This window comes from Galeopterus variegatus, unplaced genomic scaffold, assembly GCF_000696425.1.
Source record: "Galeopterus variegatus unplaced genomic scaffold, G_variegatus-3.0.2 Scaffold2671, whole genome shotgun sequence".
NCBI classification, from domain to species: Eukaryota; Metazoa; Chordata; class Mammalia; order Dermoptera; family Cynocephalidae; genus Galeopterus; species Galeopterus variegatus.
In genome coordinates, this window is record NW_007728782.1 from 161,322 (window position 1) to 182,605 (window position 21,284).

Consider the following 21,284-nt stretch of genomic DNA (forward strand, 5'->3'; position numbering starts at 1 on the left):
TTATTTGGCAGGTGAGGAAGCTGAGGCCCAGAAACAGGCAGATTTTGGTTTCCAAATCTTCTGGCCATGAAGAATCCCTTTGAAGTCTAGGGGCTAAAGTCATTCTCGGTAGTTCGAAAACAGCTTTCATTTGCTAAGGCAACACCCCAGCCCTCAGGACTGGAGATAGTCTGCAGACTTTACTGTCTACTCTGAGTGCAGTCAATTGACCTTTTCTCAAGGACAGAGAGAAAGAGAAGGGAAAGACATAGGACACGCTTCAGAAATTATGAGCGCAGTCAATTGGCCCATACTGGGCATCCTAATGGCCATTTCAGCCATTTCTTAGCCACCAAACCAAGAAAGAGGTGGGGCCAATGGGGTAGTTACACAGCACTCATGAGAGCAGAGAGAGCTTTGTGGGCCTGGGTGAACTCTGACATGACCAAGCATGGGGAAATGACCAGGCATGGGGACATGACAACTTGCCTTCCCTTCCGAGGAAGTGGCTTCATGCTGCTGTGTCAGCTCCATCGCTGTGCAAGGCTCTACTACGGCCTCTCCTCCCTCCTCCCCACTGCTACAAGATGTACTGCCAGATGAATAGTTGTTCCTCTTCTCTCTCTGTAATATAACAATATAAATATATAAAATATATAATAAAATGTCATATAAAATATAAAGCCTCTCCCAGCTTTTCAAAGTCAATACAATTAAAGCACAATGCATCTGAATTATCAGCCCCCCAACCCTGTGCAGTCCTAAATCAAATGGGTGCTGGACCTGAGCTAAAGGAGGTGAGAAAGCCAAGCTGGGATTTCTGTAAAGGTACCCCAGACAAAACAGTTTGCATCGAAGGTGCCTGGTTTTCCACAGTGCTTTTTCCATGCTACCTGAAGCTATTTTTATATCCATCATTTCTTCTATCTCACACTACCTAGAGGCAGGGAGAAAGACAATTAATTCAATTTTTCTGGAGAAACAGAGATCCAGCAACTCTATGTCAAGGGGCATTAGGAAAAGTCCAAAAGACAACCAGGATCAGCTACTTGAATGGCTGACATCCTCTTCATCATCATAACAATGGTGATAAGTGGTTGTTTGGCCAAATGTTAAGAGTTCAAATTCTGCTTCTGCCACTTACTAGCCAGTGTGACCTTGCACAAGATGCTTAACCTCTGCTTTAGCATCTTCATTTGTAAAGTGGCTGATAATATGGTAGCATCTACTTCATAGCCTTGTCAAAGAATTAAATGAGTTACATGTGTAAGAAGCTGAGAACAGCACCAGCATGTAGCAAGTGCTCAATAAATTTCATTTATTTGTGTAGTACTTCACGGTTTACAAAGTGTTTCCACAGACATTGTTATCTCTTGACTAGGATCCAGATCACTTGACTCTCAGCCCAGGCATTTGGAAAAAATTCAGAATATTGAATAAGATCCAACACTCTTTATTGAATGCATCCCAAGGAAGCTAGTCTGCTACGCATGGTTTTCCTAGCCTAGTCCTGTCTTTCTGCCCCATGCCCTGGAGAAGCATTCTGCAAGGTCTCCAGGACATCCCATCTGTTCTGGAAGAAGCTCCCACCCAGGAAGTATGAACTTGCCCTCATCTTTACTCAGCAGGAGGCAGAATTGTGCACATTGTTGCTTAAGCTCTGGCTGTCTTATCTCCCCACTTCCAAACACCACTGAATATTTGTTAGAAAACCAATTTTGGACTCAATTCCAGAATTAAGCCGTATCATTTCCCCTAGTAAAACCTTTAGATACCTAATAAAGCAACATCACAAACATACTTCATGAGTGCTGCATGAGTGCTGGTCACCATCCCTCCCCCACAGTGCGTGCAGGGAAAGAGTAGGGGGCTGACATTTCTGGAGAACCTGGCTTATGTAAGGCTGAGGTTACCTGGGACTGTAGAGGGGAGAAGGAAAGAGGACTGTAGAGGGGAGAAGTAACTTGTCCAAGGTAGCACAGATGATGAAAGTTCTATTATGCACTTACCACCTCTATGATCTTGCTCAAACTCTCTGAGCTGTTTTCTCATCTATAAAACTGGGGTAATAAATGTATACACCCCATAAGGGCGTTGTAAAAATTCAATGAGTCAACTTCTTCATTACACTTAGCACAATGACTGGCACATACAACAGACAGGTAAATGTTAGATTTTATTAGTAGTAGTACACAGAAAAGAGGATCAGCTAGGGTTTACTCGGTGCCTCTTTCATTACCTCAAGTCGGGCTGACTGAGAACAATGACTGTCTCCAAATGAAAGAGCTTTAACACTCCCCAGCCAAGTTCACAGGTGTGGGTCACCAGGCTTCCTGTGGTTTTGACTTCCACCTTCTTTGAGGTGGGAATAGTCCAACCTATGATGCAATTCTCTTACCAATACCGTGCAGTGGTGATCTAGACTTTCTCTGAATCCTTTCATAGGCAGGATACTCACTCCCTTATGAAAATCAGCCAATTCCATTGTAAACACCCTTTATAATTAGAAAGTGTCCTTTCTCTTGTTCCTTCTCCTGCTACCCTCCTGGCCCTTCCTTCCTCCTTTCTTCTTCCACTTCCTCTTCTTTCCACCCTGTCCTCTCTCTCCTTTCATCTCCCCTCCCAGGTCCTGCCGGCTCCAAGACCTTGAGGTCCCACTTTTTCTCCGGAAGTCACTATCCAGTCACTGACCACAGTCGTGGAGAGTGTGGTAGGTCTTTGGTGTAGCCACTTGGTCGGCTGCTTGGAACTAGGCCCCCAGCGGCCGTAACAATACGCTGGGTTTTGCAGGATCTTTTGGAGACAAAACCTTTTACTTGGGCTTTGTGGCTTGGCCTTCTGGTCTATTAATATCACCCATCAGTTCACCCGACGGTCATTATTAACCTCATCTAGAACCACGTGAAACCTAAAATGGGCCGATCTGTTGTCTTGAGGCCCAGCTGGGCCGATATGCAAGCCGGGGGGAGGGCTGGGCCGCTGGTGACTCTCGGAACCAAGCACACAGGCAATCTTCGCTGGTTTGGGATTCTGCTCCCAGAAGCAGGCCGACGGTGGCTCGCGTCCAGCCGCGCGCAGCCTCGGGCCTCGCTGCCGCTTTAAGAGAGGGGCGGGGCCCCGGGAGAGGCAAGGCAGGGCCCGCCCCCAAGGCTCTTTTTCCTTTTTGATCCATTCAAAAATTACTCATTGCAAATTCCCGGACTGCTAGGAGAGAAGCAAGGGCGGAGGAGAGAGGGCTACCGCCGGCGCGGCGCTGGGGGCACCGGGTCCGGAGCGGCTGAAGGCTGGTCCCGCACGAGCTTCTCGCCTGCGTTCTTGCTCCGGTGGCCTCACCAGGAAGCGCCCGTCTCGACACTGGGGAAGCTCGGAGCGCCGCCCCCGCCGCCGTCGCCTCCCGCCTGGCTCTCGGTCCCGACCCCCCGCCCCTGCCCCAGGCCGGCTGCCTCCTCCTTCCCGGACGATCCGGCTCGGGCGTCTTCCCCGGCTATGGCTGGCCACTGAGCCATGGCTCAGTACGGCCACCCCAGCCCGCTCGGCATGGCTGCGAGAGAGGAGCTGTACAGCAAAGTCACCCCCCGGAGGAACCGCCAGCAGCGCCCCGGCACCATCAAGCATGGATCGGCGCTGGACGTGCTCCTGTCCATGGGGTTCCCCAGAGCCCGCGCGTAAGTGGCGGGGCTCGCGGCCCTGCGCGCCCCCTGCCGCCCCACGCGGCCGGCCCTCGGCTTCGCTCCGGCTCGCCTCCCGCTCCTGCCTGCCTAGATTCAAACCCAGGCATTGTGTCTGCACAGTTCAGGCCTCATGTCTAGGATGTAAATGACTTAACGTGGGTAAAATGCTTAGTACAGTTCCTGGTACATAGCGGGTGATCATTAAGGCGGCGGTGCGGGGCAAGACGCGGCGCGGGAGCGCCGGGCTGGGGGCTTGCCATGGGATGTCTAGAGCTGGGGGGAGAGGGCACTGGGTTCGAGTCCCGGGGACGGTGGCCCGCGCCCGGCCCCGGCGCTCCCCGAGGAGCTAAGCAGTTGTCTCGTGCGCTCCCCGAGACCCCACAGGGGACTCGGGCACCGTCTTTATCCGGAACGTTGGGCAGGCTTGGGATCCTATGCTGGCTGGGAAAGGACAAGGGACTGCAGGCAGGGAGGCCGGCGCCCCCACTGCAGCGGCTTCCAGCTCCGGATGTCACTCTCTGGTTCGGTCTCCCTCCGGAGTAGGAGGAGCAGGAGCGTGGGTGTTGCTGCGTGTTCATTGATAGGGAGGATGGAATAAGGAGAAACGATTCCTCCAGGGGACCTGGGTTCTCGTCAGTGGTGACGGCAGCGCTAAAATCTGTGGGTGCCAGAGAGTAAGCAGGGGAGCTGCCTTCCCTCCTCCTCCTTCCTCTCGGAGGGTGGGATAGGGAAGCGCTGGGAGGGCGCAGGTGGCTGCCACTGCAGCCTGCCAGGGAGAGGCCTGCTTGCCAGCGCAGGGCAGCAGCCGCAGGAGTCTTCGTCAGCCGTCAGCCCAGATCTCAGGGGCTGGAACCCTGCCTCAGAGGAAGCCGAGGCCGGCTGACCAGGTCCTTCGTCCCTGGTTAATTCCTGGGGTGCAGATTTCTTAGGTGGGGACACTAGGCCTGGGATCTTGTGGGCTGCTGCTTTTTTACATCTTTGAATTACATCACCTGAACAGGAGAGTTGGGCAAACTTTATCAGGAAGGGCCAAGTAAAGTTCTTTTTTTTTCCCTCCCTTTTTGTTCGGGTGATAACTCTAGGTCTCCCTTCCCCTGACCATGGGCAAACCCTATTTATTCTTTACTAACTTGGCTGTAACTCATGATCAAAGAGACCCCTGAATTGACCATTCTATCCAGCCTGCTGGGACAGGTTGGTATGGCCTTAGAAGGCTACAAAATGGACTGTTGGTTTCTGCCTCCCCCCAACTTCAAGCACTAGAGCTCCAGCTTTGGAAACAGATTTACAGGGAGAAGATGTGGGCTCTGCAGGGCATGTCAGGCATGGATGCTGCAAGTTAGGTCCTTGGTAAGTAAGGGTGATCAGTGTGCACAGCTCCTCTTAAGAACAGGAGGTAGGAACCGGGAAGTCGGCTGATTAATGCTGCAGAATTAGCATAGTCACAGGCATCTGCCTTTTCTAAAATGAGGCCAGCATTAAGGACCTAAGTTACTTAATTAAGGGAAGAAATACTTAATTGAACTCCTCAGATTGTCGTATTTGCTATTTAAATCTGCTCTAAGGGACATCTTTTTTCCTGCACTGGGTCCATGAGGCTGTGCCCATGTCCTGACAAGAATAGTGTGAGGGTCTAATTTTGGTTTGCTCAGCCCTTTAGATCTCATCATAGCTAGCATTTACTGAGTACTTACAATATACTGTTCTAAGCACTTTATTCTTATTACCTGTTTTATCCTCCTAGCAACTCAGTGAGGAATGTACTATATGCCCATTTTATGGATTGGTAAACAGGTTTAGAGAGGTTGCATAAATTGCTCAAGGTTATGACAATAAGCAGTGAAGCTGAGATTCAAACCCAGGCATTGTGTCTGCACAGTTCAGGCCTCATGTCTAGGATGTAAATGACTTAACGTGGGTAAAATGCTTAGTACAGTTCCTGGTACATAGCGGGTGATCATTAAGTGTTTGCTACCGTATTAGTTAACTATGGCTGCTGTAACAAATGACCACAAACTGGGTGGCTTAAACCAACAAAAATTTATTCTCTCACAATTCTAGATACCAGAAGTCCAAAATCAGTAACATTGGGATGAAATCAAGGTGGCAGCAGGGCCACACTCTCTTTGAAGGCTCTAGGGGAAAATCCATTCTGTGCCTCTTACAGCTTCCGGTTGCTGCTGGCATTCTCTGCCTTCATTCTTCTCTCTGTCTGGGTCAGATCTCCCCCTGCATGTCTCTTGTAAGGATATATGCTATTGTACTTAGGACCCCCTGGGATAATCCAGGATAATCTCCCCATCTCAAGATCCCTAATTTAATCATATCCTCAGTCTTTTTTTTTTAACCATATAAGGTAGCATTTACAGGTTCTAGTGATTAGCACATGGGTATCTTTTGGGAAGTCATTATTCAGCCTTACACAGTTATATTATTATTATTACTAGTGCTGTATCTCTTCACCAAGGCGGTGACAGAATAGGCCTTGTGGGAGGGAGGTTTGGTTTGCTGTTTTGTCTTTCTTAAATGCTCTGCCTCGAAGGGGGCAGAATTCCTGGAGGTCACCTGATCTGGTTGGATCCTTGCTCAGGCTTGCATCTCCTCTACTCCAACTAAAAAAAGCTGATGTGGTCAGCCTTCCCCTAGATAACTTAACACAGGTCAGTAAGACGAGGGGCCATCAGAGATTTTAGAGAGCAGGCTTTTAACTTCATGTATAGAGTCTAGAGAGCAAGAGCATGAAACTTAGCCTAGGAGAAGCCTCTTTCTCAAGCCTTAGGCCTGGAGGGAGGAATGTGGTGGAAATCCAAAGTAGGAAAGAGCAGGATGGTCTCCTGAGTTTGGGAAGACTTGGATGTGGTGCCTCAGGAGGGGATGAGACGCCTGTTTCAAACACGGCCCTTTCGAGAGGCGGTGGTAGCCAGGGCTGACAGATCTGGTTTCCCCTATGGGTGTAAGGGGGCTGGTGTTGTGTGGCAGCAGGAAGGGACACTTCGGCTGGACTCTGGGTGGGCCAGCAGAGAGGGCAGAGGCCAGCGAGGCCAGGTCTCATTCCAACCTATGCTGTGCCATGCTCTGTCTTGGAAAAGTCATTTGGCCCCCTCAGAGCCTTGCTGGCGTCCTCTAAGGGGAGCATGACTAATGAGCGCATGCTTGTTAAGTGCTTGACAGAGCCGAAAGGACAGGAGGAGTGCAGGGCTGAGCCCAAGCAGGGCCACCTCAGGCTATGTTCTCTCTAGCTCATTACTCCTCTGGAGCTGTGCTCGGCTTTTTCCATCTTACCACGTGAACTTCAGTCCAACTTAGACACTGCTGCAGAAGAACCTGCCACATGCAGAAGGATCGAGAGGTGGCGATCTTTTGGGGGGGGACAGAGGGGGAGGGGTTACAAGTACAAGGTAAGGAGGTGTTAGGGAGGCATCAGGAAGGAAACTTTCAAGAGGTCGAAATGGCCTATCCCTTCCTTTTTCCTTCTATGCCCAACAGCACTTCCCCGTTCCAAAGGTTCTAAAAATAAAGATCCAGCTTCCTCGAGGCAAGTGAGCTTGGTGGGAAGGAAAAGGCATAGTGTGTGTGCTGGGCAGGGGCTTAGGAACAGGAGGCTTCAGGGGCCAGGAGGGGGACTGAGTAACACCGGGGAAGGCAGGACAGGGACTCTGATAAGAGTTGTTGCTTTGCACAACCCGGCTTGCTGTTGGAGCACTAACCCCCCCTACTGACCTCCGTGGTTTCTGGGTAGAGAGGCTCTCATCTCTTCAGAAGAAGGCTCTCATCTCTTTTATTGTTTGAGGCCTCCTGTGGCTGGAACTTTGTCTACAGCAAATGGCTTTTGGGTATTTCCTAATGATTGAGAGATAATAAACTTGGGAAGGATTGTGACAGAGGTCAGATGTCCTGAGTTCTAGCCCAGCTTCCGAGTGACACTTGAAGCTTTTAGGTCTTCCGTTTAACCCCTTTCCCTTAATATCCTGATCAGCTTCTGGGCAAAGCAACACCTGTCGTGGGTCACAAGGCTTTGCAAAGACGAAATGAGACAATGAACAGAAAAGGACTCAGAAAAGTTAACAACAATCTGGACAGAAGATATTATTATGGTATTATGTTGGATTGAAAGAAAAGGAAGGAGGGGAGATGGTGGTTGAAGTGTCTGGGGAGTAAATACATGTATTTCGGATTGTCCTTTTGTTTTTAAGGAAAACAGTTGAACAATGACTATTTAACAAGCAAGACAGTGGCAGAAGGAAAGAGCTGGAATAAGTGCCTTTGACTTGGCTTTGGACAGTAAGCTGTGTTAGCTATGCCTCACTGCCCAAAGATAAAAGCCACTCAAAGCTGGCTGCCCGAGGAGTTGAGAAGCGTCGTGCAGAGCCCATGAATTAAAGTGTCTAGTTTCTCTGGCTTTCTCCAGCTTACCTGTTGGTTGACATTGGATCCTCTGAAAGCACTTGGTCAACCCAGCATCTCTGACACATAGCTGACTCTGGTATCGGGGCTGCAGCTGCTTTCCCAGGGGCCTTGGATAGAAAGAGAAGACATCTGGGGACCACCTGGAGCTGCAGGGCTCTTATGGGTGGGCCGGGCAAGGAAGTTCCTAACTACCCACCGTGACCGTGCGCCCACACTACACCCTGAATTTGTGTATTATTGTGCAGTTTAAAAATTGCTCTCATGTGCATTCATCATCCCACTTGATCACCACAGCAGTCCTTGAGGTAAAGGATACAATACGTCCCTCGTTTTAAAGATGAGGAGACTGGAGGCTCAGAGTAGCTCAGGCACTTGCCCACGGTCACACAGTTGGTTCACAGGGGCATGTTGCCATAACAGCCTCAGGCTAAAACTGCAAGTCCAGCGAACTTCCAGGCTACACAGAGGTCCTATTTCAAAAGGAAAGATGTCGACATGCTTTCTTTTCAACTTTATTGAGTTATAATAAAACTTATGTACAATAAACTAAATCTATTTAAAGATGGATGCATTTTGACAAATGAATATACCTGTGTGATCACCACTACAAGGCACATCCATTGTCCCTGAAGATTTCTTGTGTCCCTTTGCAGCAGCCCCTTCTCTACCCCTAGCTCTGGGTAACCACCCGTCATCCCGTCATTTTCTGTCATTGTATATCAGTTTGCATTTTCTAGGCTTGCATATAAGTGGCATCATACAGTGCATACTCATATACCTGGCCTCCTTCCTTCAACATAATATTTTTGAGACTCATTCTGCATGTATCAGTAATTTTTCTCTTTTTATTGCTGAGTAGACCTTGAGGTATTTGGATGTGCTGGTAGCGTAATTATAACCCTTTGCACACAGCTTCTGTGAAAATTCCCTCTTATGCCCTAATTTCTAATAATACTATAGGTTTATAGACCATTTTGGAGATTATAAAACAGATTCACATACATAATCACCATCAAGTCTCAGCCATTGATAATTTGATGAGGAAACTGGGGTTCAGAAGGTGAAGGGTCACAGAGTTTGAGCATCCTGCCTTAAGGCTCTATGCTGTGGTTTTCATCACCAGCTAGTCCTCTGCCCTCAGCCGCTTCAAAGTACAGCTGCCTTTCAGTGAGTAGACAGCCATTCTCAGAGCTAAAGGCTTTGCTTTTCACAGAGGCAGCAAAGCTAGGGAGTCCTGTGTCTGCTGCCAGGTTTTTTCCAGCTGATGATGGTGTGGGGGTGCTGTCAGTACCTCCCCAATCCCAGCAGGCATCTGTGTATAGCAGGGACTGTTCCTCTATTGGGGCATCCAGGACCTGAAGAGTCCCCACCGTTTTCTGCCCCTATCCCCCGCCCTGGTGCAAAGAAGTCTGAACTTGTGGCAGCTGTCTGGACAGCCTGAGTTTGAATCTCAGCTCTGCCCTTACCAGCTGGGCGACCTTGGGCAGGCTGGTAAACATGCACAGCCTTGGTTTTCCTGTCTGTAAAATGCTGGCACTAATAATACTTACCTTGCAGGACCATTGTGAGCTAAGGGTGCCAGTCCACGTAAACAGCTAGAAAGTGCTGATGTTCGGTAGACCCTCAGTGATGAGCTGGGTATTAGCGCCACTCAAGTGGTGATGTTATTTGGCATAGCTGCCTTTATTGTCTGGTTCCTTGGTTGCCATCAGTTTTATGTTTCCTTGTACCTCTCTGAGCCGTTAGCATAAAGTAGTGAGGTGGGGAAGAGGTCAACTGATGCTTTCTTCCTCCGTACTGCATTCTGTCCCCGTGTGCCTCTCTCTTTCTCCAGAATGCCCTGAGAGGGTGCCAGGCCTAAGTAGAAGCAGACTCAGAGCACAGCCAGCACTGCCCAAGCCGCTGACTATAATAAATGGCCGGGGTTGGGGATTTGAAGGGGTACCGTATGGTTGTCTTCTGATTACTCTCAAATGGAATCAGACACGAGCCCTGGAGAAAGAAAGAAGCCAGAGCACAGCCAGCACTGCCCAAGCCGCTGACTATAATAAATGGCCGGGATTGGGGATTTGAAGGGGTACCATATGGTTGTCTTCTGATTACTCTCAAATGGAATCAGACACGAGCCCTGGAGAAAGAAAGAAGAAAAGCACACTCAAGAATAGATCCTCTCTGTACTGTGATGGGCACAGCCCCAAGCAGGCCACAGAGTCAGTGCCAGGAGAGCGAGATGCCTGCGGTCCTCATCAGCACTGAAAGCTCTTGTCTCCTGCATTGGAGAATTCTCCTAGGAGCCACTGGGTATTTGCCCCAAGGCTCACAGGAGAATTTGTTTTTCCTGTTTTCCCTGGAGGCTGGGTGGAGGGATGAAACAGTGGTTGGAGTGCTCTGGACCCTCTGCTGGAGGGTCAGGGTGAGTGATCGGTGGTTTTCTTTTTCGTTGCTCCATCTTGCCAACATCCCCATTTTCCCAGTGACTTTTCAGTCATGCTCTTTGCCATCTACTATTTGTGAGGATGGGACCCATGGTGAAGACCTAGATGAATATCCAGAAATTGTCTGAGCTCTTACTGGGTGCACAGCATTCTGCTAAATTCTGTGCAGTCTTCAGGAGGAAACGACAAATGTCAAGTTTCACCAGCAGACACTGAAGTCAGCCACTCCCTCTAGCTGGCTGCAAATCCTCTATAGTGACCTTCTGCATAGCAAGTCTGCCTTTTCTAGGCCTGGGTGAATACATCTTTAGAGTGTCTGAAGGCTTCAGACTCTGCTCACACCCACAAGTAGCCCAATTGGTAGGTACTGTGCGATGAAAGCAAGGAAGGTTTACTTTTCTTTCATTTGACACACATCCTGTTTCTTCCCAGACCTCAGTGGTCTCAACTGCAAAAGGGGTTGAAGTCAACCACCTCTAAGACCCTTTGCAGTTCAGGTGACTCCAGAGTGACATGGACAAGTGTTTTTGAGCAGGGCAAGCACATTTTTACTGCTTTTGTGTGCTTTTCTGTTTCAGAGCATTTGGCTTTTCTGTTTTCATTTTGTTTTTCACAGTGCTTTATTGTCAAATTCTTCTCTTCTCCCTTTAAAGAGAACTCTTCAGGACTGTTGATATTCTAGAGAGTAAATAAATGGAAAGAAAGAAAGATACGAGGCAATTACAACGGTGGGGAGTCGTCTAACTAGTATGCATTAGTATAATTTTCAAATTGGTACATAACGTCCTTTCTTGCAAAACATAACCAAAGTGCTGGTTAAATAAGAGAGGAGGTTAGTTAGTGCCTTGAGCCTAGCACATGGGTAAATAAATTGCTTATGGGCACCTTTTTAATTAAAGGGACATCTTTGCTTCTGCGGAGGCACCAGCTGTTTTTGTAACACTTCGGTTGTGTTCCCTATCCCTGTGGAAGCGTAAACATTCTCGTACATAAAGCAACCGTGGCAATGAACTCCTCCAGGACCAGGCCGTTCCCACGTAGAGTGGGAGGCTGAAAGAAACACCATCATAACAGCTCACAACAGTCCAGAAAATGCCAAGGGGAAGCTGACAGCGCAGATGGCCGGAGGCAGCCAAATGTTTCTGATTTCTATCAGGTTTGGTTGGATGAACCTCCTCTGTGAATCAGGTAGCAGGATTGTTTAGAATCCTACATCCTTGTTGACTGTGCCCCATTCAAAAATATTTACTGAGAGTATTTGCTCTCTAAATGTTTATTCTTTTATCTCGGGTAAGAAGCATTTTGAAAGTAGGAAAGAAATCTGCCTCGATGGCTGCATACTTTTGTATACCGTCTATTTACACACACACGAACACATGTAGGACTATGTGAGGTTGCTGGAGTTCTCAACCCTTGGCATCTGCAGTCTCGTTTCTTCATCAACCTCTCCTTGAATTGCCTGTTCATCTTCTTACCTCTTTCTACCTAATCAGATTTTACCCATCCTGGAGAACTAATGCAACCTTAATATGTTTGGCTTCCCTTCTCTGTCCCTTCCTCTCCTGTCTCCTCCCTCAAGCCTCATCAAGCTTCACCTGTGAAGCAAGCAAGCCGAAGGGGATTACCCTGTATTACCTACAAAGATACGAAGTGATCATAATATGTTTGGCTTCCCTTCTCTGTCCCTTCCTCTCCTGTCTCCTCCCTCAAGCCTCATCAGGCTTCACCTGTGAAGCAAGCAAGCCGAAGGGGATTACCCTGTATTACCTACAAAGATACGAAGTGATCGGCCCAAGCCCTCAGCCACTTTCTCCATGACTAGTTCCCTGTGTGATGCCTTTTTTTTTCTTTTTTGTATAGACACTTCGCCACGTATTTATGGGCAACTAATTACATCTTATTATAATAGGATCTGGGAGTACAAAAATAATTGGATATAATCTGCACCCTCAGGGAACAGGCAGTCTAGTGTAGAAGGGAGGAAATTATGACAAAATGTGGTAAATGTGGCACAAGAGAGGGAAGGCACATGTGTGAGAGGATGAGGAAGGTAATATAACCAGACAGTGAGCACTGCATTAAATTTGCAGGGCAAATAGACGGGAGCAGCACTCCTGCAGTTTGAGAGGGAAGCGTTGGGAAAGGCCAATAGACAGTTCAAATAATTTAATATTATGCTGCAAGTGTAAGATCCTGCTAGGAAAAAACCTCCAGAGGCAGAATCTCAGAAAAACATAGCTGGAATTGCTAGTAGAACTTATCTAGTCCAATACCCTCTTTTTACATCTGAGTAAAACGAGACCAGCAACACAAGCAACTTTTTCAAGATCCAGCAGCTAGAATGTGACAGAACCAGAGCTTAGGCCCGCTGACCCCCAGTCTAGACACCAGGCCACCTCCCTGAGTACAGGCTCCAAGAAATAGATTTCTAACAAGGTTTTGGCTCTTTTCTGGAGGAATGGGCTATCTATTGCGTGCATATTATTTCTCTGTCTTTTCTTTTCCTTTTGCTTCCTTCCTACTGCTGGCCGTTGTGTGCATCTCAGGCTCTAGAAGACGAAGCTAACTTGTCGCTAGGCCAGTTGGAAGGGTTACCTCTGAGAAGGCAGGTGGGAGGGGTGAGGTAGTGCCTGTCACAACAGTGGTAGAGCAGATGTTGGAGGGGATCCATAGTTGTCTTCCTCACCCACCAATGAAGGTAAGAACAGATTATATTCTTCCGTGGGGGAGAGAAAATTGGCTTTAGAGAAAAAAGACTGGGTTCAAGTCCCGGATCTGTCACTTTCTGAGGATGTGGTTTTGAGCAAGTTATTTCCATAGGTTGGGTGAATCAAAATGAGGCAATGGATATAAAAGTAATAAAAACCACAAAAAGTCATGCACATGCAAAGTGATACTATTATTTATTATGAGCAGTAGGGTCCTGGCACTTTGAGGCTCTCCCAGAAAATCCGTGAACTGTTGGTTTTGTGTGGGGTGCGGCGGGCTATTCTAGTCTCCTTCCCACGCCAAGCCCCATTGCTTCAGAGGGGTAATTCCATCAGGGAGAGGAACAGGAGGAACCACCTGAGAAGCCAGTTCCACCAAAGCGAACACTTCCTTGTGGAAGCTGAAATCTTCACTTCTTCTCTTGTAGGAAGCAGGGACATGAGTCATAATGAGTTAGCAAATGGCTTTTATGAAATACGAGAGGTTTTGTGAAATACACCAAATACGACCAAAGACATGTGTGGTAGTTTCCTGTGGCTGCTATGACAAATTACTACAAATTCAGTGGCTTAAAACAACACAAATTTATTCTCTTACGGTTTGGAGGTCAGAGGTCCCAAATGGGCATTATGGGCTTGACTTTATCACGGTGTCAGTAGAGCTGCATTCATTTTGGAGGCTCTAGGAAAGAATCTATTTCCTTGGATTTTCTTCTAGAGTCGCCTGCATTCCTTGGCAAGTGGCCCCTTCCTCCATTTTCAACATGTGTCACTCCAAACTCTTCTTCCATCATCAAATCTCCTCTCTGTCTCTGACTCTCCTGCCTCATTCTTTCCCTTATAAGGACCCTTATGATTGCATCTCCCAGCTCAAGATCCTTAGCTTAATCACATCTGTAAAGTCCCTTTTGCCATGTAAGGCAACATATTCATAGGGTCTGGGGTTTATGACATAGACAGCTTTGGGGGCCGTTTTGCTGTCAACCACAGCATGTGAGTGTATAAACACTTAGTCTGCATCTCTTCTCAGTTCATGACACTTCACCAAAGGAGCAGTCCACTAGGCTCGCCTCATTTGCCTTTCCCTTTGGTAAGTCCTCTGTTGTCTCAGCACCGTTACCCCTCCCACCCCAAGCACTAAGTATTCATAGCTAACCTTAGCTGAGTGCCCGTTGTGTGCCAGCCAATATTGGAAACACTTCACATGTGTTTTATCTTGTTTAATCCTCATAACAACCCTATGAGATAGGAGCTAGTATTATCCCCATTTCACAGATGAAAAAACTGAAGCACACATTTTAACTTGCCCATGATCACATTGCTAGTAAGTGGTAGAACCAAGATGCAAACCCCAGGCAGTCAGACTCCAGAGTCAGAGTTCTTAACCAGCACCCACAGTGTGGACATATTGCTGGTGTTTAATAAAGTCTGATAAATAGCAGTGTCCAAACTTGAGTACAAAGAAATGATGTGATATCTCTAGATGACACAGAACTGGGGTCCAGAGGGCAACCTGACTTGCCCATTGGTTTGGTCTGTGACTGGGCACCAGCTAAGTGCAATGAGGTTGGCTGTCTAGTGATGTGGTCTGGAGTCGTGGTGATGTTATCACCCTTTCTGGAAGCCTGTGTGTGCGTGTGTGTATCTGAGTGTGAGTGTGTATACATACTCTACCCATCTCAGCTCCCAACTGTTGGATGACAGGCACAGGGTTGTTCTTGGGAGTCACAGGACATAAAGCTCCTGCCAACTACCTATCCCAGCCTCCACCCGCTGCTACAAATTGAACCTCCATGGTAAAGACAGGACACATATTTCTATTCCTGTGGCCTCCAAGAAGGTCTTGTGCAGAATGCATAGTGGTTTGTTTGGTACTCAAGTTGATGGTCAACCTGACATACATTCAAATTTCTACTGCACTTTGGGCAAGTTATGAAACCTCTATAAGCCTCAGTTTTCTCGTCTCTTAAATGAAGGTGATGATGTCTATCTCGAGGGATTGTTACAATGATTAAATGAGATGATACATACATGTAGGACTGGCTAGTGCAGAGCCTGACCCTTAAGTGCACAATAAATGGTAGATACGGTGGTTAAGGTCATCAGCATTAGAATCCCAGCATTGACTGGGGTGCAGAAGGGGACTCTGGGTATTAGTTTCTAAGCTATTTTCAGTCTTTGGCAAGAGTGTGTTTCTGAGTTCCCTCCCCAACCTCTTCAAGACCTGGGGCCTAGGAATGATGTAAATAGCATTGAGTTGATTTGATAAGTGTTCTGGGGAGGGTCAGGGAGACAAGGAGCTGGCTTAGGAATGTGTAGTGGCTCCCTTCCTCAGTGCACAATCAGAGTCACACCACTCCTGCCTTCTGCCTGGCCTCCCCAGTGCACAGAGTGGCTGCTCTCCTGATCAAGAAGAATCATGACACAGCAGCAGTGTGGTTATAATGGCAAGGGGCCCTGTGGGAGCCAGCTTGCAGGTAGGTCTTGCAAGTCAACCAGTCAATTGAGATGAGCCTCCTGGGGACTGCAGAACTTACTTTTGTGTATCAGAATTGAGGAGAATGTCTGCCACAGATCTCCTCGTATCCTTCATCCATCAAGCCTTGGCAGGGAGACAGCAAGGGTGTTTGTCCGCTCTGGCTGGCAGCTGCCAGCCCCGCAATGGAGCAGGGAGACGGCCTGCAGAACAAGAGAGGCCGGACACCAGGAACATGGCTTCGGCAGGATGGCCTGCCTCGTGTATGACTGATGAAGGCTTCCGGATGGGATGGCTCTCTGGGGACCTCAAGTAAACAGAGAAGGTTGCTGCTTGCTAGGCAGCTGGCTCTGAAGGATATGGAGGATGGAATCTCAGCATTTGAAATTTTGTTTTGTTTTGTGTTATGTTGTTTGGGGTTTTTTAAATTTCCCCTTTCTATCTTCTGCAGCTTGGGGCACTAGCCACTGCTTTTCTGAGTTGTCCTGGGAAACAGGTAGTGAGGGCTACAGATGTTTAGTCTGGAGAAGACTTGAAGAGATAAGAAGGATGTTAAAGCAGGGCAGAAAGAGGGTCCTATTAATCCAACAAAAATTTACTGAGCGATGACTTTGTCTGGGTACCCAGGTATTGTGCTAAGCTCTGGAGGTCCAAATAGGAAAAACACCCAGTCCCTGACCCCAAGGAGCTTCCCACCTCTTGGGGAAGACAGGCTCAAGCAGATGACTTTGATATAATATAATATGATGGAGAGGGCGGGGAGGTACCTGTCCTCTCATCTGTGAAGGTCCGTCGTGTGAGAAGGGGATGTTTATTTCTTTATCTTCTCCGTAAACCTATGCAGTTAGTATTAATAAGCTTGTCTTACAAATGAGAAAATGGAGGCTCAAAAAGGTCACTTGACATGCACCATGAGTAACTGGCAGAACTGGGTTTCTAACCCAGGTTTTCCAGACTCCAAAGACCTTTTCATTAGACCTGTAGTTAGGGTGCTTCAGTTTCTGCTTTGCTGGTTTATTTTCATTCCTGGATCACAGCTTTAAACTTGCACACTGAGCTCTAGCACCCTGCCAGGCAAATCAGCATGACTGGCAATGCGACCGGCTGCTGCTTCCTGTGTTTAGAGACCACACTGCAGGAAAGTGTTTTAAGAGTTGTTTTGAGTGTTGTGTCTGCTCCTCTGTGCAAAAGTGTGGATGCTGCTTCTGAGAAAGAGGAAGGTGACACAGGATGCTCAGCGTTGGGTGGCAGTTCCCATTTGGTGGGAATTTGGAGAGGAATTCGTACATCACTGGCTGAGATCAGAGTCTTGTTCTGTTTGGTCTGAGCCCACATGGTCTCATGAAATCAATGGACTGTGAGGCCAGAGTTCTAGGCTTACTTGGCTGCTGATCTGTCCTGTGACTTTGGGAAAGACAGTTTATGTCTGCCTTGCCCATCTGTGCAGTTTAGTTCTCCCGAGGTGCAAGAACCACCTCTGATGAGCCAGACACTGTGCAGGCCTATGGGCCCCAGAGATAAACAGGATGCACTTCCTGGCCTCAGTGAATCCCTGAGATTAGTAAACAGCAGATAATCACAAAACAAGGAGGTACGTGTTGAAAGGGGGTCGTTTTTCCTCCAGTTTTCAAAGGGCCACCTTGGAACTGCGGGATATTTGCAACTTCCTCATTAAATAGAGACAGACAGTAAGAGCTTACATTTGTTGTGAACCTGCTATGTGTTGTTTTGCTCTCTTCTCAATCCTGAGGAAAACAGTAATAATTCCATTTTACAAATGAGAAACACAAAACAGATGCATTAAAGGATTTATCCAACCTGGAAATGATTGTACCAGGGTGCTCGAATTCATTTGGCTTTTTTTTTTTTTTTAAAGATGACCGGTAAGGGGATCTTAACCCTTGACTTGTTCTTGTCAGCACTAAGCTCATCCATTGAGCTAACCGGCCATCCCTATATGGGATCCGAACCCGTGGCCTTGGTGTTATCAGCACCGCACTCTCCTGAGTGAGCCATGGGCCGGCCCCCGAATTCATCTGCCTTTAGAACCCTCTGACTTTCCACCTCACCCTAACAGCCCTTTGAAAATTGTATTCAAAAGTTTCAGAATACTGTACCGACCTCCCAAATTTCCTCCACTATTGATTGTCTTCCATTTCTTTCCATTAGGCTCTGTTCTGTGTTTGTGGGCATCACTGTCAATCAGGAGTTAAGCATGTTCTGGAGGCTGCCAGCCTTTCTAGTTCCTTCTTCCCCATCTTTTCCTCCTGCCCCCATGCCCTTCCAGGAGACTCAGATACCTTTGACTACTCACGTCCCTGCATTCTCAGCACCTCCTGACCGTGCTCAGGTTTGCTAATGGATCAAGGAATGCCTTTTTCCTTGGTGCATTTTTCTCTTAGATGAAATCTTACCCATTCTTTTCACATATTCTCTCTTTTGCAAAAATTTCTCAGGTTGCATTACCTGTTTCTTACTCCTCTACCCACCTGTCTCCACTCCCATCTCAAGGCAAAATGTGTGTATGTGTACGTGCACGTGCGTGTGCACATGCGTGTGTGTGTGTGTGCATGCGTGTGTGTGTGCTGCCCTGCTCATTGCATGTGCCCCAGCCACACTTCTGCTGGAGTACTTTTCACAGCGCGTCTACATGGTTGGCTTATGCCAGTTTCCCAGGTTAGTCTGTGACTTCCTTGGAATGATAGTGTCTTAGTCTTTTCTATTTCTCTAGCACTTTGCATGGTGCCTAGTACATAGTGAGAACTCAGTTTATTCATTCATTCCTCTATTAACATTTTATTAACATTAACTATTCCTGTGCCCTGTGCTAGGGAGACAATGGTAAGCAAAACCGGACTTGCCACTGCCTTCATGAGTTTAATAAAAGTTCATTAAAGGAAATTGAAACAGATCAACTTACCTGTGAAAGAAGGCTTCTGTCTTAGTCAGCTTGGGCTCCCACAACAAAATACCACAGACTGGGTGGCTTAAACAACAGACATTTATTTTGTCACAGTTCTAAAGGCTGGAAAGTTCAAGATCAAGGTCTGGTGAGGGCTCTCTTCCTAACTTGCAGATGGCCACCTTCTCACTGCATTCTCAGATGACAAATAGAGAGTAAGAGTCGAGAGAGAGAGAGAGAGAGAGAGAGAGAGAGAGAGAGTGCACTCTGGCCCCTCTGGTCTCATCTTATAAGGGTACTATTCCCATCGTGAGGACCCCACCCTCATGACCTCATAGCAAATGAGGGTTAGGGTTTCAATCTGTGAATTTTGAATTTTAAGGGGACACAATTCAGTTCAGCCCATAGCAGCCATCACTGGCCTTTTGGGGAGAATATGTATATGAATTTAATAGTGGGAATTGGAGGCCAGGTGGGGAAGGGGTGGGGAAGATGCCATATCGAACAGATGGGGCATATTTCAGGGCAGGATGTGGCTTCCTTCACACTTTGCTCCCTCCTACTAGCCCCAGTCCATCCTGCCCCAGCCCTCCCAACTAACTGGGGGACAAGGGGGTCATGCTCTCTGTCCCTCTTTCCTGTGGCTGCACTCAGCCTAGATCTGTCTGGCTGACCCACGTTCCTCTGGGTCCAGGTGGACAATAAGGAACTAGAAACCACAGACGTGAGAAGGAAAACACCTGTAGGCTCTGGTAGTGAACATGGTGAAGGCTGACTCTCTTTCCCAGGCCTTCTCACTAACCACTTGTCACCACTCCCCACAGGGTCACTCTTACATGGCACCGGTGTGGGTGATGATCCTGCCAGCACTGCTGCCATCAGCTTCCAGGATCTGCTGCCTGGAGGCTGAAAGGTGGTTTTCAGGAGCAATTGGTCCTGGGCTCAGGAGTTCCCTGTGATCAACAGAATAGCCAGCCTTGAGAAGGGGCTGCTATTTCCAAACTCTCCAGGATTTTCGAGGCACAGACTGGATTCCCTTCTGGCTGAAATGCTATAGAATAAATCCTCCATCAGTTAGGACAGAGAGTATCCATTTCTGAGGTATGGCTTAGGGAAAAGAAACCTCACACCAGGATTCAGAAAATGTAGGTCCTAGTCCCAGCTTTTCACTTGAATTGCTGGGTGACCCTGGGCCATTCATTTGTTCCATTCCAAATACTATGTATTACACCCCAACAATGTACCAAGAACTGTGTGTGGTTAGTGGGTACGTAGGAATAAACAAGGCAACCTCTACCCTTAAGGACCTCAGTGGCATAGCCATGTAATTCAGGCTGCAAAGAGGGACACGAGGTCCTACGGGATCTCACTGAACACCACTTAGCCCAGCCTTAGGGAATCTAGGCAAGATCCTTTCAAAGGAGGTGCCACTTGAGCTGGGGCTGGAAGGACAAGAAGTTGGACAATTGGACATGTTGAGGGTGGAGGGCTGGGGTGAGGAGGGGACATTCTAGGCAAAGAGGTCAGTGTCATGCATAGACACGGTGGATAAGAAATCATAGTACATTGTGCGAGTGTGTTTTGAGGTCTGCACAAGATGCATGGTGGGCAGTGAAGCTAGACAGACTGGCAAGAATCCCATTGTAATAAGGAGTCTGAGTTTATTTGGAAGGCTCTGTAAAGGCACCAAAGGATGTTGAGCAAGTTCATGGCTTAACCAGATTTGTCTGAGAGAGCCTAGCATCAAAATGTGGTCCTCAGACCAGCAGCTTTGGTACCACCCAGGAGCTTGTTAGAAATGCAGAATCCCAGCTCTGCCCCAAACCTACTAAATTAGAACCTACATTTTAATAAGGGCCTAGGTGATTGGTATGCACATTAACGTTTGAGACACCTTGCTCTATAGTAAGGGTCAGCAAACTTTGTAAAGAACCAGAGAGTAAATATTGTAGGCTGGCAGGCTGCATGGTCTCCGTGGTGACTATTCAACTCTTCAACTCCACATTGTAGTGCAAAAGCAGCCACGGACCATATGTAAACAAATGAGCATGGCTGGGTTCCAACAAAAGTTCATTTACAGACACTGAAATTTGAATTTTGAATAATTTTCAAGTATCACAAGACGTTATTCTTCTTTTGATTTTTTTAACCATTTGAAACTGTAAAACCCATGGGCTGGCCCGTGGCTCACTCGGGAGAGTGTGGTGCTGATAACACCAAGGCCACGGGTTTGGATCCTATATAGGGATGGCCAGTTTAGCTCACTGGCTGAGCACGGTGCAGACAACACCAAGCCAAGGGGTGAGATCCCCTTACCGGTCATCTTTTTAAAAAAAATAAAATAAAATAAAACTGTAAAACCCAGCCTTAGCTTGCAAGTTGCACAAAAGCAGCCGGTGGGCCTGATTTCATGTTAGGCTGTGGTTTACTCTCCCCTGATTCATAGGAGTGCAGATCCTCAGCTTTCTGTTAATACTTCCTGACCTGTATGCTTCAGAGAGTTATTGTGAAAATCCAATAAACTGGGGAGTACATCCGAGCTAAGGCCTTATTTGCCAGATGAGAAAATGGAGGCCTAGAGTGGAGAAGTGACTTGCTCAGAGTAACACAAATCATCACTGGTTAGGACTCGAACACAGGCCTGCTGCATTCCCACAACTGATTTACTGATTTGAAAGGAGAACGAGAGTCCTATCTTTTTTTTTT

At 47.6% G+C, this 21,284-nt stretch overlaps 1 protein-coding gene across 1 annotated transcript in view; it reads left to right on the top strand.

The window, feature by feature from the left end:
- The first annotated feature begins 3,164 nt into the window (after window positions 1-3,164).
- Window positions 3,165-21,284, top strand: part of LOC103598567 (ubiquitin-associated and SH3 domain-containing protein B) — a 111,453-nt gene continuing 93,333 nt past the window's right edge. Inside the window, exon 1 of the mRNA XM_008582572.1 lies at window positions 3,165-3,644. Coding sequence (XP_008580794.1) covers window positions 3,484-3,644 — 161 coding nt within the window. The 5' untranslated portion in view covers window positions 3,165-3,483. The remainder of the gene's footprint in view (window positions 3,645-21,284) is intronic.